The 26,704-nt window shown below is 39.7% G+C and overlaps 1 protein-coding gene across 10 annotated transcripts in view; it reads left to right on the forward strand.

Annotated features, from left to right (window-relative positions):
- The window catches only part of BCAS3 (BCAS3 microtubule associated cell migration factor), a 1,183,153-nt gene that overhangs the window by 236,821 nt on the left and 919,628 nt on the right, over window positions 1-26,704 (forward strand). For all 10 annotated transcript variants that reach the window (XM_044286261.1, XM_044286253.1, XM_044286262.1 and 7 more), the window contains one exon: window positions 7,080-7,250. In XM_044286261.1, coding sequence (XP_044142196.1) covers window positions 7,080-7,250 — 171 coding nt within the window. The remainder of the gene's footprint in view (window positions 1-7,079; window positions 7,251-26,704) is intronic.

The raw sequence follows: 26,704 nt of genomic DNA on the forward strand, positions 1-26,704 counted from the left end.
GTCTTATTCACATTGGGGCTCTGACCTAAGGACTTATTGGGGGTCATTCACATTAAGAGTCTTATCTGAGGTCTGAATGTGGGTCTTATGAACATTGATTGGGGGTCTGATCTGAGGTCCGGTTGGGGTCCTATTTTTGGGTCTGAGCTGAAGTTCGATTGGGGGTCTGAGCTGAGGTCTGATTGGGGGTCTTATTAACATTGGGGGTCTGATCTGAGGGCTGATTAATATTAGTGGTCTGACTTAGTGGTCTAATCTGAGGGCTAATAAAAAAAATTGTTTTCTTATTTTCCTTCTTTAAAACCTAGGTGCGCCTTATAAGGCAAAGAATACGGTAGATTGTGAGCTCTATTAGGGACAGGGACTAATGTGAGTGTTGCGGATCTCCATAAAGCACTGTGAAATTTGTTGGTGCTCTGGAAAGTGTCCATCCTAGTGTTATATTGGCGACCCATGCCTGCTGCCACTTTGCTCTTCTGGCATACACAGGCACCTCTACACATACCCTCCTTCCTCTGTTCCCTTGCAGTGGGTCCGGCAGCCGGAGCTGTCACCCAGTTCTTTCAGCTGGCTGTGTCCTGCCTCTATCCAGGAAATCCTCTCCTTTGCCCAAAGGGCTTGTGCACTAACTGCCCTGGCTCTTAAATGGTCAGTGTGCGCACTCTAATTCACACAAGCCAACGGCTAGCCATCTGTGGGTACTTAAAGGGGTTTTCTCACTTTAGCAAATAGCATTTATCATGTACATAAGAAAAAGTAAAGCAAAGCATGGCCTCCCTGGAAGCTGAGACCGTGTGAGTGGGCATAGGCACACATGCGCAGCAACTCCTCTCTCAGCTACCTTGTATCTGCATTTCCATGTGATGGAAAAATGAATCGAAGAAAAATGGGGTTCAGTTAGCACATCCCAATGTGCAGGTACGCGCTGCCATGGGTAGAAACACAAAGAAAAAAAAAAGACCATGTAGCAGCACTCTGCAAACCAAATAAAGTACAATAATGCCATAGTAATAGAAAATATTCTGGTGCTTATGCTACGCTTATTTTGTAAATTTGAGATTCTTGGCAAATACATTTTGAATAAAATGATTTGGGCCCGTCTGCCACACGTCAAGGCGATCTCTGTACGTGGGAACCTAACACTAAATGCTACCTTTTATGTACCATAACGACCACCATAAAAAATTAAGGGAGTGGCACCTGCACTACCTGAATTTTATGGTGGTCTTTATGGAACACTGTGTGAGTGTTAGGTTCCCGTCTTACAGAGATCGCCTTGACGTGTGGCAGACGGGCCCAAATCATTTAATACAAAATGTATTTGCCAAGAATCTCAAATGTACAAAATAAGCGTAGCATTAGCACCAGAATATTTTCTATTACTATGGCATTATTTTACTTTATTTGGTTTGCAGAGTGCTATTGCATTGTGTTTTTTTAGGGGAGGAAGAATGAATCAAGCCAGCAAAGCAGGCAACACGGACAATCACAATACATTAGTAAGTTCTTTGTATTAAAGGGGTTATTGATGACCTATGGATAGGTCATCAATATCAGATCAGTGGAGGTGTCAGCTGTTAGAAGAGGCTGATGCTCAGTGAGTGCCGCAGCCTTTTCCCACGCCATGTTACATCACCATACATCGGTCACATGGTGTAGTTGCAGCTCGGCCCCATTGAAGTGAATGGGGCTCAGCTGCAATACCAAGTACAGCCTCTATACTATATACGCTGTGCTTGGAAAGCTGCTGGGAGCCGGCTGTGCCCATCAGACCTCCAGTGAGCACAGCGGCTCTCTGAAATCATTGTCGGTGACGGAACTCCGATCCCTGCCGATGAGATAAAGATGACCTATCCTGCTGTATTTGTTGGTTTGTCCATGTACCGACTATTGCCTGTTTTTCTGGATATTGACCCTCCGCTGCCTAACCTCTGTATTGACCCTTTGCTACATTGTATGATCTTAGACTGTTTATCGGATTGCTCATACTCTGCTTGGAAGCGCTCATTAGTATTCACCTAATAAGACGCACTGAAATTTCCCCCCAACCTTGGGACAGATGTGTTTTAAGGGGCAGAAATTACCGTAATTTCCCTCTCTGAAAGGCACACAAGTCAATTTAATTGAGTGTCAATAACCCAATAATGGGATTATTCCCATGGGTCAGCTGTCAATCACACAGATTACTCCAGCCTTGTGGTTCCCCTGCAGCGAAGTCCAGATCTCTGTACAGGGATCACAAGTGTCAAAACCAGGGGCCTGCCAGGATAACGCCCTTTGGAATAACCTAGCCAAATCTGTTTGATGACACAGTGGTTATACACCCATTGCCCTAGCACCTAGCAAAATAGAGGTATTCTTTTCTTTGAAATAAAGGTTCACTTTGATCCCCTGTATTCTAGATAATAGAATAATGTACAGAATATAAATCTAGTGAGGAGCCTGTGCTTGTACAGCTCAGATTAAAAGTTTGTATATTACAATTTTTATATTGCATTAAAAAATGAGCAAAGAAGGAAGACTGAATGTTAAGGGACTGTTTTGTGTGAGTGATTTTTGATGACATTGTAATTTTTTGTGTAACACAAAACTTCAGGCTCCAGCTCCTATTATTACTGGTCTGCCTCAGATATATATATTTTTTTATAACTAAAGTTATGGGTCTTAGAGAGGTCACTTCACAGATATTAGCAAGTGATGAAATGATGTGATAAAGCGTTGAAGCATACTATATAAATCTTTATTTGTGAGAGGTTCCTCAAGCTCTAATGTATAGGCTCAATTGGCAAATATGAAATAAAACCAACAGAATTTTAGTGCTCTGCTTGTGTTGAATGACGGCAGTGCTGGTTAATGACAGCTACATATATGAGCTAGCTTTGACCTTTTCGGTATAGCTAAAATGATAAGTAGAAAATGTTTCTTTATGCAAAGCATCTTAAGGCTACCTTCACATTTGCGCCACAAGCTTCGTTTAGCGCTTGCGTCACAGAATTCGTCAAAAATGGTGGAGAGAAAAATCCTCCATGCAGACCTTATATCTCTGCAAAAACTAAAACATTTTCCCGAATGGATTCCATTATAGTCTATGGGACCTGTTAGACTCTGTTCCTGTCAGTTCTTTGCTAAATTCAACTCTTCCGTTATTTTCATTCTTCGCTCTATAACGGAGCAGAAGAAAGGAAATAGATAGCACTGATGTGAAAGTAGCCTAAGGGGTTCAGTAGTTACGTTGGGTGAGATTTACTAGTCAAACTGTTCCTTATGCCTGAATTCTGCCATAATTTGTGTAAAAAAACTGGCATACATGCTTTGTAATACATTTATTAAGTGGTTTACGCACTTTGACACTTTTTGCAATGTGCCTGACAAGGGAGTGTTGCCTAGTACAAGGAGGTATGACTTTTTTTTTTTTTTTTTTTTTTTTTTTTTTTTTAATGGGACATGGCTTAAATGTGATTCCGTACATCAGAAATACCCCAAAATATTCACACGTTTTGTAGTAAAGTAGGCCAATGAATGGGTGGTGTAAAGGTAGACTAGATAATCTTTAGGTGCCTTATTAACAGCATCAGCCACTGTGATAAATCTGGGACAGACTGTCTAAATTTACACAGTCTTACTTTTAGACGGTGTTAGTAAATTTGGGCCATCAGGGAAGATTTACTAACCCTGTCTAATAGTAAGATGATGTAAGCTTAGACTAGACAGTCTTAAAACGGTGCCAGGTATATTGCAGTGGTTAAATCTGGATGATAAATCTGGCGCATCTTTACACTGTCTCCTCTTTCTTTACTCCACCTATTAAACTTAGTTTACTGGGAAAACAAATCTGCAAAATTTTTGGCGCATTTATTGGCCCTTTTAATCTATGACCTCCTTTCATGCAAGGTCATGCCCCCTTTTCAACAAACCACGTTCCCTTGTTGGATAATGTGGAAAAAGCATCTAGAATAGTTTAAAAAAAAATTGACATGGGCTAATGATTAGGAATGAACAACGCTCATTCCTCATCAATGCTTTATCTACGTTAGCTTCTGATCATCTGAAAAATGAGCAAATGCTTTATGTTGCACTAAAAATCTTTTTGGGCAGCTATCACCCATGTAAACAGACAGGTGCTGCCAACAAATTAAAACTGTATGCAAACATAAAAAGCATGGCAGCATCCCAAAAAGATAGCATGAGGTATAGGGCTCATGCATGCAGTCCTAGTGTTGGTCCACATCCCATCCATTTTTTTGCTAATCAAATCTGGACCCCTTCATCTCATTGAGGCCGCAAAAAAGGTAAGTCCGTAGCAGGAGAGGTAATTTTTCTTTTTTTTTTTTTATCTGATATGGGCATGTTGGTCATTCACATGGAGGTCTGATTTGAGGTTTGATTGGGGAACTTATGGAGGTCTGATCTGAGGTCTGAATACTGGTCATTCACAGGGACGTCTGATCTGAAGTCTGATTGAGGGTCATTCACATGGAGGTCTGATCTGAGGTCTAATTGGGGGACCTATTGAGGTCTAATCTGAGGTCTGATTGGGTGTCATTCACATGGAGGTGTGATCTGAGGTCTGATTGGGGGACTTAATAACATTGGGGGTCTGTTCTGAGGTCTAATTAAAGTTGGGGGTCTGATTGGGGCTGTAAGCTGAGTTCTGTGTAACATTGGGGGTCTCAGCTTTTTTTTTCTTTTCGTTTTCTAAAACCTAGGTGTACTTATGGGCAGGTATGTCTGGGTGTACTTATGGGCAGGCGCAAAATATATATACTGTATATAGATTTTCTAACTATTCATATGTAGGACAACTTCATATATTTCTTACAATTATGTTTAAGTGTATAATAGTATTTTCCAGGTATTAAATGCATAGTGCATTACATATTTACTTATAGGAATTTAGAAGGTTTCAGTAATTTCATAAATTGTATTCCAATAAATATGGTTTCAGTTCCATCTAAGAAGTCTGAAAGTAGCCTAAAAAGCTCAATGGTACCATTTTACTATAATTAATGTATTACTGTATTATTAGTCAATTATGAATACATTGGAGCTTGAGTGATAAAATGCTGGAGTCAGGACTTTAGCTTACCGACTCCACAGCCCTGGTTTCCATGAGGATTAAAGCAAATCAAATAGATCCCCTCATGACCATACTGTTAAGCAATGCACTAACAGTCCAAGTGGTGGACATGTGAATAAAGTCCATCATGCTTTATTTTTTAGATGATGTCACACGCATATCCAAGTTTGGAATTTTATTAGCTTTTTTTGCTTTACCGTCACATTTGAGTGTGTTGCTGACGATTTGTTATATAAAAAGAAACCTGTATGGGGAAGATCAGTCGCGTTACCGATCATTTCTCTCCATGTAAAGCGGGTGTCAAGTGCTGTTTTAATGTTTCTTACGCCAAAGCAAATCATGGATTTTAAAGGTAGATCAATTAGGAAACATTGTTAACCCATTGCTATGGCATGTGTGAGACCACCCTAAGTGATATTTTACTGTGTTTAGGATGAATGTTTGCTTGGTTGTAAACTAGGAGGAAGATTGTCTGGCTAGGGGATATTTTTGGGCGCTTACCTAAATTGAATTTTGATCCGAATTCAGTCAATTATGTATTTTTTTTTTTTCTTTTCATGCCTTATCATATTTTAACACCTACAAAACTAAAGACCCCACAGCAATGATGCTTGTTGTATGCCACATATAAACACTTAGGGGGACATTTATTAAGACTGGCGAATGACACCCGTGCCACGCGGGGTAAAGTCACAGATTTTGTTGCGACAAAATCTACAACCAAATTACACCAAAAGTTGACGTAAATCAGATAATAAATTACTGCCTTAATCCTTTCCACCATACACAACAAAAAATTCATTGACATAACTACAGGTTAATCATACATTTTTATTAATGTATTACAGATATGCAGAGCAACATGAACTAAAAACCATAATTTTTTTTAAACTGTAATTTAAGAACACACATGAATGGATAATGGTGGTACAATAGATAGCCTATAGTACAAATGTATCAACAGAAGGTATATTGTACAAATATAATAGACAGAAGTATCAAGTGTAAGTTATTAAATAAAAACACGGTGCATAGTGAATCCTCAAAACAGTATTAAAGCCTCCCAATATGCGTTACAAGAGATCATTATAGAACTACCCCAAATCAGGCACCTATCCAGTAGACAAACCAGATTGTCACATCATAAAGGACCATGTCAAAAATTACCGCTGACCCTGATGTTCCACCATCAAAGTGTAGTAGATTGTTGTTGGTCAGTCTTCCTTATCTTAGAAACAACTGGGGGAGGGCCTAGTAGGGTAGTCAATAATAGTGAGATTGCTGAATCAAGCAATTACAATAAATAATGTACATCTCTATGCATTATTTTAGCAGCCATTTTGCGACAAAACCTGATGTCCACTTCAGCAAGATGTGAAGTGCATGTGGACATGCACCATTCACGTTGGCTCAGGCTGAGATTTGACGAAGTTCATATTTGCTCATATTTCCTCTGCTGAACATTCATTTGATGTTGAAAGAAAAAAAAATACATTTTGTAAGATTGCGATTACACTAATGTTTATACGTGGCTTATATCATACAAATAAAACTGCAATAACATCTATCGCTGAGGACATAAATTTTCGAGTTGAGCATTTTAGTGAAATTTCTGAAATTGAGTTGTCAGCATGATCATTATATACATGTTATATGCTTGCGTGGGTGTAGGCAAACAGTCTTCAATTTATTTAGTTTTTTTATTTTATAAAACATACACTACTTATTGGGTCATTTGTCATTGTCAGCTGAATACAAAAGCTTTCCCACAGTTATTGTCTTGGAACATGTATTCCTTAACTTTTGATAGTTCTGTGGTTTGTAGGATTATAAGATAATGCATTTTAGTTTTCACTGGTGGTGGTAAAGCTTACATTTTGACAATTTGCCTTTACCTTTTACAGTCTAAGGTTAGCAGTGGATGTGTTAACATATTGAGCTTATACTTTTTATTTGCAGGCATAGGTGAGTAATAATCATATATTGGATTTTATCCCTACAGACTCTAAAGACTGGCCTTACAATGGTTGGAAAGGTTGTTACCCAGCTAACTGGTACTCTGCCTGCAGGATCTTCAGATGAAGACCTATCATTACACAGCAACACCAGGCGTAGTCCTCTTGTTCCTGGAGTTATCACTATTATTGACACAGAGAATGTTGCTGAAGGACAGGTAATTTCATCTTAAGTTGTTGTGTTCTGGTCAAAAATGAAAGGTGTTGTCCCAGTACAACAATGGATCCCCTTTCCACAGGATACGGGATAATTGTCTGATCAGCGGGGATCCGACTGCTGGGGCCACCACCGATCACGAGAATGGGAGCACGTGTTTAATAGAATGGCAGCACCCATAGTGTGGATAGGGAATAAGTTGTTATAACTCCTTCAAAATCGTATTATTGTTAGGAGAGCATTGCTGGTGCATCATAACAAGCTAGAAGGTGCAATTTGTAAGTAGACCGAGTGGTTAATCGGTAAGCTGGGAAAGAAAAGGATTCACCATTTTATTACTAACTGTACACCACAATTAACAGAAAGTGAATTATTTAAAATATGAATGAGGCTCAACACAAAGTTAAGAGTGGGAAAGAAATCATTAAAGGGAAAGGCCAGTTGTTAGAGCCCAAGGCAGGATCAATTATGCAGATTCATGACCACAGCATATGGTCTTGAACCAATAACTTGCATATATAGTTTGTGCACTTTATTTCTACAAGTACATTAATCATGTAGACTAGTAGTATGTACGTGCACTTTAGTTTCTAGACACTATGACATCTGTCTGATACACACATCATAAAGAACTGGTTTGAGAGTGTAACCTTTGCTATCTTCATGAACACCAGTTATATAGTAAATGTGCCGCTATAGATTGTTGCTACAAATGCTCTATCTACGTCAGACATTTTTGTTATTTGGAAAAGCAAAATAGGTTTCATTAATGGCACCAGTAAGCAATATAAACACACAAATAGTGCTTATAGAAAGATGTAACATGCGTGCAATGCTATGGTTTCTTAAATTTTTACATAAAATTGTTAACTGCATGCGTAGAGCCACGTATTGTTGATCATTCACCCCCGTCTGACTTGGCTTTGGCTGTGTGCAAGGCCCCTTTAATGAGCACTGATCGACTTGTAAAGTATATTGTAAATTGACACTCATTATTGACCCGGTGTAAGAGCACCCTTATGCCACTATGTTCTCTTCCACTCCTGTGTTTGGAGTTCCCTAGACTCAAAGGGGTTGTCTAGTATCAGGAAGAAAGAGGACAACCCTTGAGAGCTCCCTGAAATATGGAACAAGTAAGACAGATCCATTGCTGTCGCTTCGGTTCTCCCAGTCAGGCTCCACTTACCTGGTGGTGACATCATGTTGATGACACATAACATCACTGCTACAGCCAATCACTTGCCTCATTGCATCCTGCCAGACAGCTGGCCGTATTAACGTGATGTCACCGCTGCAGCCATGGAAATACGGCCGGCCAGGAGAACCCCTTCAAAGTGACTTCCGTTATTGTGGATACATCCTTGTACAATAAGTCTTATAAAACCATATGTGTATTGGATGCACCCTGAACCAACATAGGGAAATGCCTTCCTGCAGGTAGTACAATAACTTTTGTACATTACTGAAGCATGCTGATACCAATTGTTAATTTGGGACCAGATCTTGAGCATGGCTTCCACGTTTTATGAACGCTTATGACAATACAAGATACACTGTTTATCTCATAATATCTAATGATATTTGGCAGTATAACATAGTAAAAAAAACTAGATATACAGATGCTTTCTACTGTGACAGAGGCCAAAGGGACACTCTTTTGGACTCTGTGGGTATGTTATGGCTACGATCGGCATATGCATCAGAAGCTTTCCTGGCCCATATGCCGAATATGTTTACATAGCTTGAAGTTTTTTTTTAGTTTTTTTTTTACTTATTCTAACATGTCTGTGTTTTATATAGGAACAGTCTTAATCCTAACCAATTACATTGTCTTCAGCCATCGGCAAGTTTTATAATGCACGTTTACAACTGCTATTTATTTGAATGACCTTTATATAAATGCTTAATTGACTTTACTAGGATTTGAACCTGTGAACTCTAACACGGCAACCGAGGGTGATAAATGGCTCAGTCAAACGTTGTTTATTTTACGTTAATGCAACTCTTTGTTTAATCTTACTGAGGGCATGAACTGGCCATTAATGCTCGCTTTGGAGAACATACTTAAAATAATTATAAGAGCTTTGTATATACTTTCTTGAAAGTTATGATAAAAATTATACTTTAAGAGGCTGCTAGACAATTTCATCCATATCATTTCTGTTATGTCATCAAATGACTCCTTAACTTGGTGTATTATTACTTTTCAGAACTTCTGCTGATCCGTACTTTTTAATCTGTGCAATATAGCAGTATACCGACCAAGATTTCCTTGCTGGTTAGATAAAGATTTGATTCAGTGGATCTGAACATTTTGACTATTTTCTGCAGTTTTATAGAGATTGTCACTATGGTACATCATTATTTGCCATATCCAGACTACTTGAGAAGACATGGTTGGTTTATTGGATTCATATTTAATTGGCCCTAGTGTGTGTGTGTCTGAGATTGTGGCCCCTTTTGGGGACAAGTACTGATGTGAATTATGACAATCTTTGTACAACACTCCAAAATACAGTGGCTAACCTCCAATGGCGCAGACCACACAGCTGCTATGGACCTGGGGGCCCTGGGGCCAGATGGCTCCTTCTACTGTCTCATCCCAGGGGAAGTCTCTGCTATTTTTTTAAAATGGCTAGCCGAGCAGGCCGAACAAGTTAGAGCACCTTGCCCTTCCTGTCTCAAGCTAGCACTGCTACGCTGGAAAGGTAGACAAGTGTTCGCTTACTGAGAAGTGAACACACCTGGCACACAGTTCTAAGTATGTTGCTGTGTGTTTTTGTATTAGGGCAGGTGGAAGCAGAGATGGAGTGGCCAGTTGGGAAGGGGAATGGTTCCCAGGTATAGTGGCAGCCATCGGGGTATGAAGGGACCCACTTGGCTGTGGTGGTTCATTGTTTGGAGTGGTGCAGTGAGGCCTGAGTCCTGCGCTCCTCACAACAGATAATTATGCAATCAGGGGAAGTTCACACTCCATTTGTGCCCTGAGGCCACTGCACGTCTTGATGACTTACTGGTCCTATGTTAACAGGTACATGGATGAAGAAGGGTCCCTGTGAGTTACACATCCAGCTGTGGCTACTGAGCTGTGCCCTGTAAGTGGCCATTTTGAGGGGCCCATCAGACCTATCCTCTCCCAAGGGGGACCAGGGAACTTCTACTTATGTCGGGAGGCCCGTAGGGGGAGATATCTAATGGGCATAAAAGGAAGGAATGTTTGTGGGATGGGGGGGAATTTGAAATTAAAAGGATTTTATTTTGGCAGGCACTAATGGGCATGAGTAAAGTGGATGGCACCATTGGTGTAATCACAGGGAGAAGATGCAACAGAGAATGCACTTCATGTATTGACTAATTTAATTTCAATAATTGCATTTTTGTGTGGAAAGACCTATGTAGACTTTTTCTATGGGACCCCGTGATTTCTGTGTACTCCCCTGGCAGATTATGTTGGCACTGTATATACAACAGAAATTTCAATTATTTATACAAATGAGTAAAAGTATAGCAACTTAGTTAAACACTGGCCACCATAAAATATATTCCAGTAAGTCAATCATTCTGCGCATTGTGCAAAATGTTAATAGTGGACTGAGACGTATACAGTAAATACGCTTTAAAGCAAAAGTGCATATCTGGTTTATCACTACATCATCCTACTATTTATTTCCGCTATTGACATGGCTATTTGGCTATATTAGCAGAGCTGCAGGCAGTCTCTTTGAATCACAAAGCCACCCTTATTTGATTTTTAATTATGTCACAGAACAAGATTTTTTTTATCCTTTATGCCCTCTTTTCCTTTCCAGTATAACAGAGAAACTGGGTATAAGCACAAACCTACTCTTTCATCAATTCCAGGGGCGGAATGAGAATTTAAAGTGACCCTGGAAAAAAACAAAAAATGACCCCATGTTGTAGGCAGTCCCAAATTGACAGAAGGCAGGGGTAACATAAGTAATGCCTACTTATGTTACCCCTGCCTTCTGTCAATTTGGGACTGCCTACAACATGGGGTCATTTTTTGTGCCGGCCAGCAATATTGTAGTGCAGCTGAAAATACCACCCCAACAAAACCAAATACCACAGTCCAGCATATAAAATTGCCTCCCCATCTCCTCAGGACAGCGATACAATTGAATGCAGGAGGGCACTCTCCACCACCAGCCAGGTACATAAGTATCTCATGCGCCTAGCATTAATTAATCAGATTGCTATGTTCTCGGAGGAGGGCCTGGGTAGCCCCCTGGGCATCGGCCCACCATGGAATTTCCCTGTAGGGGCTATGGCCAGCCCCACCCGATCTCTCCCCAAAATATGTGCAACTATTAATTACCAAATCTCCTGGAGATCCTATGTCAGGCATAACTTTTCTGTTGACTCTGTTAATATATCACAGTTACAAGATAATCCCCATCAGAAAAGCAGAGAATGTATCCAGATGCTGTACTGAAATATGTCCTTGTTGAAGATTTAACAAAAAAAGCTAATTTTTCACAGAAGGCCTGTAGTCCCTTTGCTTCTTGCATAATGCTAAAGTCTGTACTACACAGCCCGATGAGGCAGACGATTGTCGGGAGGGAAGTATTCCCTCCTGGCAATCACCTTCTCACTAGCGGAGGAGACCACTGCTATTACATGCAGCGTTCTCCCCCGCAGCATGGGAAGGAGCTATTCCATCGCTCGTCCCCATGCTGTATAGTGGTTTCCCAGCGACAGATCGTTATTAGACAGCACGATCTACCACCTGCAAACAATCCTTTTTCAACATGTCAAAAGATTTGGATTGTTCGATGAGTAGAGAGAATTTGCTCATTCATCGGGCAGTTGGCGGCAGTATTACACTGCAAGATGATCGGTAACAAGCGATAATGCAAATGCTCGTTAGCGTTTATCTACTCAAAAATCGGGCAACGTAATACCGGTTTTAGTCTGCCCATAGAAACAGCAGTGTCTGATCGTCTTCATTAGGAAGTGAGAGTGCAGCCATCAGGAGCCCAGACAATATACTGTGAGGAAATGAACATACCGGTAGTTTACTCATTTTAGCAGATTCCAGATATATTTAAAATATTTGGAATTCTCTACTTGTTTCTTATCTTGTCTCCTTTTTATGGCCCCTTCACATGTGTCCGGGGATCAAGTTCAGTTTTCTGCCTCACATAGGAGGTGAACTTAAGACAAAACTGATCCCATGGTTTTGAGGGATCATTCTTATACATCCAGTGCATCAATTGTGATGCAGATGTCAACTAGCACAGGACAGAAAAACTCTTCATGGTCAGTTTATCTGTCAGTGACGCCATCAGTGGATAGACACCGGATATGTGTGCTAAAGTGCTGTCTGCATATATCAGTTTTGTCCGCCTCCCGAGCCTAAAATATCTGGCCGGGCACAACTGATATATGTGAATCAAGAAATATAGTTGCACTTTTTCAGTCGGCAGTATTTTCTGTATGATTTGGAAACATCATAGAAAACCTGCAAAGAAAGTACGATTAAAGGTGTTGTGCAGCCTGTTTATATTGATGACTTATCCTAAGCATATGTCATCAATATCAGATCAGCGGGGGTCTGACACCTGGCACCCCCACCAATCAGCACTTTGAAGAGGAAGCAGCACTCCATGCGAGCGCAGCTTCCTTTTCATTACACTACATGTTGCCTCCTTTGTAGAAAGTAGTGTAATTACAAGTACTTGCTGCATTAAGGTGAATGGAGTGACGACGGGCAGCGTAATGAAGAGGAAAAAGTGCTCACATGGACTGCCACCTTCTATTCAAACAGCTGATCGGTGGGCGTGCTGGGTGTTGGACATCCTCTGATCATATATAAATGACCTATATCAATACAGACAGACTGCACAACCCCTTTAAGATCAGTCTGCTGATCTGTTTCATTTTGAGTTAGTGACCAGCTGAAGGAATGGGGTTTAATCAAGGGTGGGGTTTACTTATCTTTTTGTCCTACTACAGATCTAGCACAAAAGGGGGTGGCTTCTGCTCCAGCCAGTTGTCTTATAGCAACACAAGCTGTTCTGAGGATCTTTGTGATCCCCTCCGAACCTCGAACTTACCTGGAGGGCTAGAATAGCACTTATGAAAGATCTCACGGATAGTGTGTACCTCTCCAATTGTAATAACCTTTTGCAGTATTGTTGTTACTAGTGTATAAACATATGTTTGTGATATGTTCGATTATATCTTTTAATAAAAAGAGATTTGGCAAAAAAAAAAAGTGAGGAGAAGTAGGGAGCACATGGCTGAACAACTGGGGTACATATGGAATGTTTATATACTTAATGTATTATAATTTGATTTTGAAAATGTAATATTTTGTGTTTTTTAACATGCAGAATTGTTGCACTTTCATTTCGGGTTTCTGTATATGCATTATGTTACCCTGATGTTTATTGTGTTCTGTGGTACTGATGCACTAAATCTTTGCTGCATATGATTTCTTGTATATTTTTATATTGTACAAAATCCAGATTTTCAGTTGTTTACCATTATTTTAATTGTAAGTATTTTAGTTTTAATAATAAATGATTGCTATTTTTTAAATTAAATTAGCACGTAAATTACGACGGCAGGAATTATCTCTGCAGGAGCACCAGTTGCGTGGACTGTTGCTAGTAACAAGTGACATGTTCAGACTGACTTGTTGATTCATTTCATTTTCCCTATAAAGATGGTTATGAACTTAATCCGCCAAAAAACTAAATGATAGGTACACTTTTAATTAGCAAACCCCCTAAAAAGTTAATACTATTTGAACAAGCCCGCTTCTTATTCCTTACAGCAAAGAGCAACTTTTGCTATAGAGGACTCAGGGTGACCATAGATTATTTATGGTTGCCCCTTCATTTGAATGGGCGCCAGGTAATACTGCATTTCTCTTGAAGTTAATATATGGGGGTTTCAGCTGAAGATTCTGCAGCGATCAGCTGGTTGCCAATGGATCCTTTTTTAAGGTCCCTTTACACGGGACGATGTACAAGCAGATTGTTGGGAAGGAAGTGTTCCTTCCCGACAATCTGCTGATCGCTAGCGGAGGAGACCGCTGCATTTACATACAGTGATCTCCTCCAGCTCTTCCAGAGTATGGGGAGAAGTGCTCGCTAATGCCATCGTTCTTCCCCATACAGACTGGTCGTTTCCCGGCAGCAGATCATGTTTGTACAGTACAATCTGCCACTGGGAAACAAGGATTTTTTTGTGCTGCACAAATGATCCAAGTACCCTATGAACAAGCATTTCACTCGTTCATTGGGAAATCGGCGGTGCATTTTCACCGCCAGTTTATCTCTTTAGCCATGACCTGTTCAATTCTCGGTCTGTGTAAAGGGCTCTTAAGTTATCCAAATGTTGCAATCTCTTTTAGATTAATCAATAAGGTTTTTTTTAAGTTATAGTTTTTTCTTTTCTTATAGGTGCCATATAATATGCAGGGTAAACCATTTACTATATTGAATAAAAGCCCAAATTGCAACCATACCTAGAATATTTTTACCAGAAGCATATTTAAATTCTCTATAGACAAATGTACCCATTGATTTAATTCATCCACATTTATGAAATAAAACCCATTGCGTTTAGCAAGTATGTCAAGTCAGGAGACCTGCTTGTTTTTCTGAAGAATTTGGGATGAATCCTGAGGTGCCTCAGCAGTGACCTTGTATGGGAGAGTTAGAAAAAAAAGACCATTCATCATCTACTGCCATCTGACTAAGTGAATCCACAACAGATTCCATAATTCTGGAGAATAGAAATGTAAAAATAACACAGGCTATTGTTCTGTCTGCACAGGCTTTCACAATGGACAGCACACTAGAGATTGCCTTATCAGATTTGTTTTGCAGCAGAACTAATGTGTGCATAATTTTGCAGAGCATTACGAATCAGTACACATTTGTTTTAAAGTTTTTAAAGCCATGTGATTTAACCCCTAACAACCAATATACGCAAATTCACAAATCAGACTGACTACAGTAATAAGTCAGTCATGACTGTCAAAGCTGGATTCCGGTGGCAACTGGGGTCCAGTGATGTAACAGAAGTCTGAAACAAGCTGTCACGCAATCCCCGTTAGAACTGATCTGTAGGAGAGGTACAGATCTTTTACTTTTGGATAGTCTATGTGAAACTGTACCCAATATTAAATTATATATGCTTGATAGTTTCTTTATCTCATTGATAACAACATAAGATGCAACAAGAACAGTCCAATATAGTAGTGTTAAAGTGAACCGGTCATCAGAATTGACATATAGAGCTGATTAAAAATTCTTAGTGTGTATTCTCAAGTCATTCTTAACCCCTTTGGGACACAGCCTTATTTCACCTTAACCCCTTAAGGACGCAGGGCGTACCGGTACGTCCTAACTTTAAATGCAGATTCCGGCGCCGCGGGGGTTAATGGAAACGGGATGCCGGCTGAAATCATTCAGCCGGCATCCTGTGACAATGCCAGGGGGGGTCATGTGACCCCCCCCTATTGGCGATCGCCGCAAACCGCAGGTCAATTCAGACCTGCGGTTTGCTGCGCTTTTTGCAGTTTCTGATCCCCGCGGTCCCTGACCGCGGGGATCAGAAACTTTAGTGTACCTCAAATATAGATTTTACATCCCCCCTGCACCCCTGCATGATTTTTTGCCGGCGGGTGGTGCAGGGGGGGGAGTTGTGGGCGGTGGAGGCGGGCGGTGCGGCAGACGGGATCGCGATCCCCCGCCCGCCTCCCCTTGAAAATTCGTTGGTGTAGAGTGGGTATACCAGGGTGCCAGCACATTGCTGGCACCCTGGTATAAACGGCTGACATCGGTGATGCGATGTCAGCCGTTTAACCCTTTCCATACAGCGGTCCGTACGGACCGCTGTATGAAAAAAGTTAACAGTAAGAAGTAGCTCCCTCCCTCTCCCATCGGGGGGCTGCAGTGCCTTTGCAGCCCCCCGAATGGAGAGGGAGGGAGCTACCAGACAGCCCCCCCAGAGCCCCGTCCTTACCCTTCCCCGTCTGCGCAGTTCTGACCACTACTGAGCAGACGGGGAAGGTTCCCATGGCAACAGGACGCCGTCTCAGGCATCCTGCTGTCCATGGTGCTGAACAGATCTGTGCTGAAGGCAGAGATCTGTTCAAAGTGTAAGTAAAATACAGTACTGTACAATATATATTGTACTGTACTGTATTATACAGACATCAGACCCACTGGATCTTCAAGAACCAAGTGGGTCTGGGTCAAAAAAAAAGTGAAAAAAAAAGTAAAAATCAAAAAAACACATTTATCACTGAATAAAAATGAAAAAAATAAAATTTCCTACACATGTTTGGTATCGCCGCGTCCGTAATGACCTGATCTATAAAACGGTCATGTTACTTTCCCCGCACGGTGAACGCCATAAAAAAAAAAAAAAAAAACTATTAGGAAATTTAAATTTTGCCCACCTTAGTTCCCAAAAAAGGTAATAAAAGTGATCAAAAAAGTCGCATGTACGCCAAAATAGTACCAATCAAACCGTCATCTCATCCCGCAAAAATCATACCCTACCCAAAATAATTGCCAAAAAACTGAAAAAACTATGGCTCTTAGACTATGGAAACACTAAAACATGATTTTTTTTGTTTCAAAAATAAAATCATTGTGTAAAACTTAAATAAATAAAACGAAGTATACATATTAGGTATCGCCGCGTCCGTATCGACCGGCTCTATAAAAATATGACATGACCTAACCCCTCAGGTGACCACCGTAAAAAATAAAAATAAAAACTGTAAAAAAAGCCATTTTGTCATCTTACGTCACAATAAAGTGTAATAGCAAGCGATTAAAAAGTCATGTGCACCCCAAAATAGGGCCAATCAAACCGTCATCTCATCCCGCAAAAAATGAGACCCTACTTAAAATAATCGCCCAAAAACTGAAAAAACTATGGTTCTTAGACTATGGAGACACTAAAACATTTTTTTTGTTTTAAAAATGAAATCATTGTGTAAAACTTACATAAATAAAAAAAATTGTATACATATTAGGTATCGCCGTGTCCGTGACAACCTGCTCTATAAAATTACCACATGATCTAACCTGTCAGATGAATGTTGTAAATAACAAAAAAAAAAACGTGCCAAAAAATCTATTTCTTGTTAACTTGCCACACAAAAAAAGTGTAATATAGAGCAACCAAAAATCATATGTACCCTAAACTAGTACCAACAAAACTGCCACCCTATCCCCTAGTTTCTAAAATGGGGTCACTTTTTGGAGTTTATACTCTGGGGGTGCATCAGGGGGGCTTCAAATGGGACATGGTGTCAAAAAAAACAGTCCAGCAAAATCTGCCTTCCAAAAACCGTATGGCATTCCTTTCCTTCTGCGCCCTGCCGTGTGCCCGTACAGCGGTTTACGAACACATATGGGGTGTTTCTGTAAACTACAGAATCAGCGCCATAAATAATGAGTTTTGTTTGGCTGTTAACCCTTGCTTTGTAATTGGAAAAAAATATTAAAATGGAAAATCTTCCAAAAAAGTGAAATTTTGAAATTGTATCTCTATTTTCCATTAAATCTTGTGCAACACCTAAAGGGTTAACAAAGTTTGTAAAATCAGTTTTGAATACCTTGAGGGGTGTAGTTTCTTAGATGGGGTCACTTTTATGGAGTTTCTACTCTAGGGGTGCATCAGGGGGGCTTCAAATGGGACATGGTGTCAAAAAAAACAGTCCAGCAAAATCTGCCTTCCAAAAACCGTATGGCATTCCTTTCCTTCTGCGCCCTGCCGTGTGCCCGTACAGCGGTTTACGAACACATATGGGGTGTTTCTGTAAACTACAGAATCTGGGCCATAAATAATGAGTTTTGTTTGGCTGTTAACCCTTGCTTTGTAACTGGAAAAAAAATATTAAAATGGAAAATCTGCCAAAAAAGTGAAATTTTGAAATTGTATCTCTATTTTCCATTAAATCTTGTGCAACATTTAAAGGGTTAACAAAGTTTCTAAAATCAGTTTTGAATACCTTGAGGGGTGTACTTTCTTAGATGCGGTCACTTTTATGGAGTTTCTACTCTAGGGGTGCATCAGGGGGCTTCAAATGGGACATGGTGTCAAAAAAACAGTCCAGCAAAATCTGCCTTCCAAAAACCATACGGCGCACCTTTCACTCTACGCCCCGCTGTGTGGCCGTCGGGTAGTTTACGGCCACATATGGGGTGTTTCTGTAAACGGCAGAGTCAGGGCAATAAAGATACAGTCTTGTTTGGCTGTTAACCCTTGCTTTGTTAGTGGAAAAAATGGGTTAAAATGGAAAATTAGGCAAAAAAATGAAATTCTCAAATTTCATCCCCATTTGCCAATAACTCTTGTGCAACACCTAAAGGGTTAACAAAGTTTGTAAAATCAGTTTTGAATACCTTGAGGGGTGTAGTTTATAGAATGGGGTCATTTTTGGGCGGTTTCTATTATATAAGCCTCGCAAAGTGACTTCAGAGCTGTAGTGGTCCCTAAAAATTGGGTTTTTGTAAATTTCAGAAATATTTCAAGATTTGCTTCTAAACTTCTAAGCCTTGTAACATCCGCAAAAAATAAAATATCATTCCCAAAATGCTACAAACATGAAGTAGACATATGGGGAATGTAAAGTCATCACAATTTTTGGGGGTATTACTATGTATTACAGAAGTAGAGAAACTGAAACTTTGAAATTTGCAAATTTTTCTAAATTTTTCGTAAATATGGTATTTTTTTATGCAAAAAAATTCACTTTTTTGACCCAATTTTAGCAGTGTCATGAAGTACAATATGTGACGAAAAAACAATCTCAGAATGGCCTGGGTAAGTCAAAGCGTTTTAAAGTTATCAGCACTTAAAGTGACACTGGTCAGATTTGCAAAGGCCAAGTCCTTAAGGTGAAATAGGGCTGAGTCCTTAAGGGGTTAAGGACCAGGCCGTTTTCTGCAAATCTGACCAGTGTCACTTTAACTAGTAAAAACTTTAAAACGCTTTGACTTATCCAGGCCATTCTGAGATTGTTTTTACGTCACATATTGTACTTCATGACACTGGTAAAATGAAGTAAAAAAAAATAAAAAAAATTATTTATAAAAAAAATACAAAATGTAGCAAAAAATTGTACAAAATTGAAAAATTTTACATTTCTCTACTTCTATAATACACTTCTAACTGATTTTACAAACGGCGTTAACCCTTTAGGTGTTCCACAAGAGTTAATGGCAAATGCAGATAACATTTCTGAATTTAGATTTTTGGGCACATTTTCCATTTTAACCCATTTTTTCCACTAACAAAGCAAGGGTTAACAGCCAAACAAGACTGTATCTTTATTGCCCTGACTCTGCTGTTTACAGAAACACCCCATATGTGGCCGTAAACTACTGTACGGCCACACGGCGGGGCATAGAGGGAAAGGAGCGCCGTGTGGTTTTTGGAGGGCTGATTTTTATGGACCAGTTTATTTACACCGTGTCCTGTTTCAAGCCCCCTGATGCACCCCTTGAGTAGAAACTCCCTAAAAGTGACCCCATTTTGGAAACTACGGGATAAGGTGGCGATTTTGTTGGGACTATTTTTAGGGTACATATGATTTTTGGTTGCTCTGTATTTTAATTCTGAAATTTCATCTCCATTTGCCATTAACTGTTGAAGAACACCTAAAGGGTTAATGAAATTTGTAAAATCAGTTTTGAATACCTTGAAAAGTGTATTTTCTTAGATGGGGTCACTTTTAGGGAGTTTTTACTCTAGGGGTGCATCAGGGGGGCTTCAAAAGGGACATGGTGTCAATAAAAAAGGCCATCAAAAACTGCCTTCCAGAAACCATGTCGGTCCTTTCCTTTTGCGCCCTGCCTTTTAGTGATGTGGCGTTTCTGTAAACTGCAGTATCAGGGTAATAAATATTAAGTTTTGTTTGTTTGTTAACCCTTGCTTTGTTACCGGAAAAAACTGATTAAAATGGAAAAGTGCCAAAAATAGCTGTTTTGGCACCGTTTAATTTTTTTTTATTTTTTACCGGGTTAATCTGGGGGGTTAGGTCATGAGGTATTTTTATAGAGGAGATTCTTACGGGCGCGGCGATACCTGATAAGTTTACTTTTTTACAATTATTTCGGTTTTAGACTATATTATCCTTTTTTATACAATTTTTTTTGGGGTATCTCTAAAGTCTAAGAGTCATATTTTTATTTTTTCAGCCGATTATCTTATGTAGGGGCTCATTTTTTGCGGGATGAGAGGACGGTTTTATTGGCGCTATTTTGGGGGCTATATGACTTTCTGGTCGCTTGCTATTAAGCTTTTTGTTATGTAAGGTGACGTTTTTAGTTTTTTTTTTGGACCGTGTCTTTATAGAGGAGATTCTTACGGGCGCAGCGATACCTAATAAGTCTACTTTTTTTACAATTATTTAGGTTTTAGACTATATTATCCTTAAGTACCAGGACAACATGCCGTAAAAAAATAAAAAATAAAAAAAAAGGTTTCTGACGTCTTGACTAGGTATCTCATGGAGTCATCGGGGAGTAGTTCTGTCTGAGGGGAGTCACGAGTCATCTCCCTGCTTAACCATTTTGTTCTCGATGACCTCCCCTCTGCCTCTCCCACATCGCCCCTTTGTTTTCTGACGTCACCACCAGCCGAGCAAAATCTCGCTCTGGCGCAGAATATTTCCATGCACTGCCGTGTTACAGGCATGCACAGAGAGCGCTTGAAGCCGAAGTGTAGAGATGGAGAACGAGATGGGCATGAAAGGGGGGAGATGACTCATGACAGCCCTCAGGTGGAACAGCGCCTCTATGACTCTAAGTTTTTTTTGTTTTGTTTTTTTACATGAATACAATATTTATGAGCATAGAAAAAAAGTCAATTTAGGAATTATTGGAGGATGCACAGTAAGATAATGTAATCAGATCTAGTTGTCAATCCTGATGACAGGTTCCCTTTAACAGAGGTCCTAACTACATGTTCACATGTCTATACATTGGATTTTGCCAAAGAAGTGCTGTCATAATGGAAACATCAATGCGCAAATGCACACACCACTACATACTGTATCTACATATCTCCATATCTGCTCATGCACACTCACTACATACTGTATCTACATATCTCCATATCTGCTCATGCACACTCCCTACATACTGTATCTGCATATCTCCATATCTGCTCATGCACACTCCCTACATACTGTATCTGCATATCTCCATATCTGCTCATGCACACTCACTACATACTGTATCTGCATATCTGCTCATGCACACTCACTACAAAAATGAGCACATATATATGCAAAGTAAGAATCTTTCAAAAATAAAAATGTTAGTCATTTTTATCAATTAACAAAATGCAAAGTGAATGAGCAAAAGATAAATCTGAATCAAATCAAGATATGGTGTGACCACCCTTTGCATTCAAAACAATATCAGTTTTTCTACGTAGACTTGCGCACAGTTTTTGAAGGATATCGTCAGGGAGTTGTTCCAAACATCATGCAGAACTTACCACAGATCTTCTGTGGATGTAGGCTTGCTCAAATCTGTCTGTCTCTTCATGTAGTCAAGAGTCAGGGATGCCGGGTGGGAGCATTATATGTCAGCAGGACAATCAACTAGTAAGTGTCTGTACTAGTGACTTGTAATGCTGCCTGTGCCTACCTGCCTGACTTTGGCCTCCAGGCTGTAAAAATCTCATATGACCCTGCATATGCATTCCAATACACTTCAATATTAAACATAATGTTGGGTATCCAGTAAGGATTTAAAGCAGTTTTCCATTATAGACAAGAAACTAGGAATATATATATATACTATAAATGATCACAAACTTTCAGTGTTGCATAAGTAGATTGAAATATACAGTATTTGGTAGTCATTGCAGAGGCGAGCAAGATGTCCAGCTAAAGTTATCAATACTGAGACATCCATCTTTTTATTGCCACATTCTTACTTTATTGTGATTCATCCCAGTTTCCCAAACATTTAGTAACACACACTGGGGAATCGTGATATGCATGTCAAGACTCTTTTTAGAGAATGCTTGTTCCCTATAATTGCCTTGTGTAAAGGTGCCGCTTATCACTCAATGAACGAACAAACGCTCATTGATCAGGAGAAAGCATCATTTATTACAAGCCCCAAATCATAATTTCTTGGCAGCATTTCTTGTTTTGTGTAAATGGAGAACTGCTGCCCAGAAACAACTGATCTGTATGGCGACAAGTGAGTAGCGATCGCTTTTCCCTGTACAGGAGAGATGATTGCTGCATGTAAATGCAGCTCTCATTTCCACTGACGAGCAGGAAGTTGAATAATTGCCTGCACAGTTGGCCCAAGTAAAGGGATCTTTAGACAATATTTACTATGGACATCACCCCTTGGTTGACTTGTTTGACTTATGTGTAGTTTCTTCCAAAATTGTGGCGCACAGCATTGATAAATATGGTGCATGTTTGGGCTTCTTTTAGGCAGGCTTGCTGTTAAATGCTATAGCACCACTGTTTAGAGAAGAAATGCAGTATATCAATCCCTTGTTATTTTTAGAATTGCTTCCTTTTAATGGGAATCTCCCCATAATAATGATAATTCTGTTTATTCGTTAAGTTGCTAATATAAAAGTATAATGGGGAATTTGAGTTCCGTTTCCAATTGCAGCTGCAGGCCTAGCAAAGAAGAAAGTAAGCATTTTTGTACAGAGAAAAAAAATGTATTGAAATAAATGTGCTTTGTTATGATACATACGAAACGGCTGACGCCTCTCTGACTCTATCTGTTTCCACACAGGTATTTTGTGGTAAAGTAAAAAGTGCTCACAACTTGTTTAACCTTCCTTTTTAATGATGTGTTGGCCGCTTTTGTGGCAAGTAATGCATATTGTTATTTATTTACATCAGTTAATTAGCTGAAGTACATTGAAGATAAATGTACACAGATGTCCTCTCTGCAATTAGCTTTACACATAAAACTTTATGTGCTTCATGGCTTGTAGCATGCCTTCTTGTTTTTAGATTTACTTCAGGGTGACCTCTGATTCCACATCTCTGACTATTATAGCCACTAGCCCACCCATTCTGCTGGAATGACCTTTTTTTCTGCAATCTATGCTTGCAAATAAATCTCCTGATAAGCCAGCGTAAACTGTAAGAAGTGCATGCATGGCGCTATAGATATGAAAACACTAATTTATTGGCACAAAAATAGAGTAGAATGTAGAGTGTCCTTTAACCTGTAAAATCTGAGAATTTAAATCATACAAGGTTTCAGCATCTCTGAAGGCTTCCTTTGACCTGTGTCATAACCAAAAATCTGATAGGACTACTAGTATAATTATAGTAGGAATACAAACTTTAGCATGTACACTAATAAACCATAATGCTAGGGTGCTGCCGCACTACACCATTTTTTTTTTTTTTTTTTTTTTAGCATTTTATCTAGTAAAACATGCCTTGAAATTCATGTGTTTTTATCAAGCAGATTGTTGGGTGACTTTTTTTAGTTGCATGTTTTTTTAGACTTTTTTTTAACATCTGAGAAAAATGTCACACCCAGAGGATGCTGAAATTTAATAAACAAAAATAACACCAATGGAGCAAAAACCCAAGGGAGATTGACTTAAAACTCAACTATTCAAACACTTTGTACATTGTTTTATAATTCTCTATTGTTTAACATGTAACATCACTGTTATTTGCGCATAAAAAAAGACAAAAAATGTGGCATTTTTGAAAGAGGAGGTACATTGTAACCACCCTTAAACCACTGACAGACGAAGTGAATGACATTGTTTATATTGTGACAATGACACTTGCAGGGGCGGATTGGACTGTTGTATTTGGCTTTGTTGTGGTGGTATAATGTGCCACAATATGGTAGCCCTGCCCTACAAAACGGGGCCACTTTTAGTATTTTTTCCCCAGAGCCTCTTTAAGTTCCCAGTCCGCATTTGTCAAGCAGTGAGATATATTTGGCAGCAAAATGAACCCTCAATTTTTGAATTTGATCTGTTGAAAGCAGTTATAATGTGCAAACATAAGGATCTGATTGACTTTGACAAGGGCCAAGATGAAGGCTAGCTGAACTCTAAAACTGCAGGTCTTGTGTTTTTTTTTTTTATGGTATTCAATCGTTGGTACCTGCCAAAAATTGGTCCAAGGAGGGGACAGTCTGTGGATTAGCAACAGTGCCTTGGGTGCCCAAGTCTAATTGATGTGTATGCAAAGCAAATGTTAGCCTGTCTTGTGCAATCCCTTAGGTGAGCTATAGTGCTGTAGCAAAAATTGTGGAAACAGTTAATGCTGGTGTTACATCAGCAGCCCATGTCTGTTGCTTCTCTGCTACTCCTATTAAGATAATTATTCATTGAACTACTGTCACTTCCATTTTTGCCTTCACCACCATTCTTTGCTGTGTGTGCAGTTTACCAATGAATGTGTCCTCTTCTGTTTGTCTATCCATGTACTGAACTTCTGCCTGTTAACCGACTCTGGTTCTCCGCTGCCTGCCTTGATCTTAGCCTTTTTACTGTAGTGACCTATTGCTACCTGCTCTGACCTCAGATTGTTTCAAGAAATTGTTCTCTGCCTGTTTATTGACTACAAATAATACCTGACCCCTTGGTGCTTCTCACCGGTGTCGCTTACCCCTGTGGGTCAGCTGCCAGCTTCACTGGGACTATTCCAAGAGGACCTGGTAGGTCCGATGCACTGAGGGCAAGATTCCTGTATAGAGATTAAAGGTTGAATACCAGGGGATAGCCAGGATAACGCTCTTAGGACTATCCCAAATTCAAACTGGTTATTTGGTACAGTGGGTCCACGCCCACTTCCCGTTAAAGCTGGCTGTGATAGACAGGTGTCAGAATACACAGCGCAGCACTGCTTTGTGCCACAATCTGTGAATTTTCCCCGATCACACGTGGTCTAAAAAAGTGGGCGGGGAAGAGGACGAGCTGGTAGGCCAGTCTCATTCATCGTTTTCTACACCTGATGGTCTAAATTTACAATAGCACAGAAGCTGTCTTATATTTAGAAGAGGCGGTGGATTCTCTGAAGTTATGGAGAGGCCTTCACCTCTACATAACTCTGGTAGATCCAGCGCAGGGACTTATTAAGACCGGCATCTAAAACGCCGGTCTTAATAAATGTGCGCCATAGTGTTGTAAATACAGGCAAGGCTTTAGTAAAAAAAAAATGTTAACATTTCTATGCTTCCTTTAGTTCTATTGTGTGTATAAATGACACCTAAGCTGATTTATTTTGCTTTCTTATAAAAAAAAAAAATGATATGCATCGAAAAAAGGAAAGGGCCTTGAAACTGAAATTGACCTTTTGCTTGGTAGTTCTATGCTAAACAGGGAAAATGATTACTAACAATAGCGAACCATAAAAAACAAAGCAGCTGTCTTAAAAGGTGTGTAATGGGAAATATATTGGAAAAGGTTGCAGTTGAGGTTAAAACAGGGTGCCTGTTACTCCACAATATATGGCAAAGTTTCTGAAAAAGTATTTAAAAAAGAAAGAAATAAGGATATGTTCAGATGAATTCCACACCACAAATCTGCAACAAATTATAATGCTCAGTACAGTTTTCTAAACCCATTCACGTGTAGCAGAAAAAGATGTGCAGATTACAGGCCACTCTGCAGATTATCATGCCTATTATCTTTTGGAATTACAGGAGATTTTTGGATTCACCTTTTCCAATGCAAATTTGTATGTACCATGTCAATTAGGCTGTACTGATACCATGTATAGTCAACAAACATATGTTCTATAATAAAAAAGCAGTTCTCACCTCTTTAACCCCCCTATGGATCCAGTGCAGCCGCATCGCTGGTCTTTGTTTACAGGCTGCTAGAAGCAAGGTGCTTTACCAGCACACAATCATTTGTCTCAGCAATCAAGTGCCATACTTCCTGGCATCATGGCTCATTGAGGCATACCAGATATGGTGGTATTACTGGTGGTACATTAGGCACACTCCCCAGCTGATCAGTGGAATACGGATACTGCATCACCATGCCATTTGCTTAGGCTTCATGCACATCTTAAATCTCCCCAAATTTGTGCTGCAACACTCTGAGGAGTCCAATGCAATGCCAGGTACGGTAACTCCACTAGTAGGCTCCTAGGCTAGAATACAGTACCAAAGTTACCTTAACGGATGTGTGAACAAAGCCTTACCCCAAAGTGAATAAGGTAAACTGATTGGGTATTACAGATGTATTGATGTCATTGAGCAGCGCTATCAGCTTTACTTTAGGAAATAATCATTTACGCTGACTGATAGCGCTCATTAGAGTGCTGCTGCACGTATTGGTGGAGATTTGTTAATTTAAATATGCATATCTAAAGTCATCTTCATTTTTAACCGAAAACTGCTGTACATGCTTTGCACCACATTTATTATGTGTATTAGTTACTTTTTACATCTCACTAGATGTGGGGCTCGGCACACA

This window comes from Bufo gargarizans, chromosome 3, assembly GCF_014858855.1.
Source record: "Bufo gargarizans isolate SCDJY-AF-19 chromosome 3, ASM1485885v1, whole genome shotgun sequence".
Taxonomy (NCBI): Eukaryota; Metazoa; Chordata; class Amphibia; order Anura; family Bufonidae; genus Bufo; species Bufo gargarizans.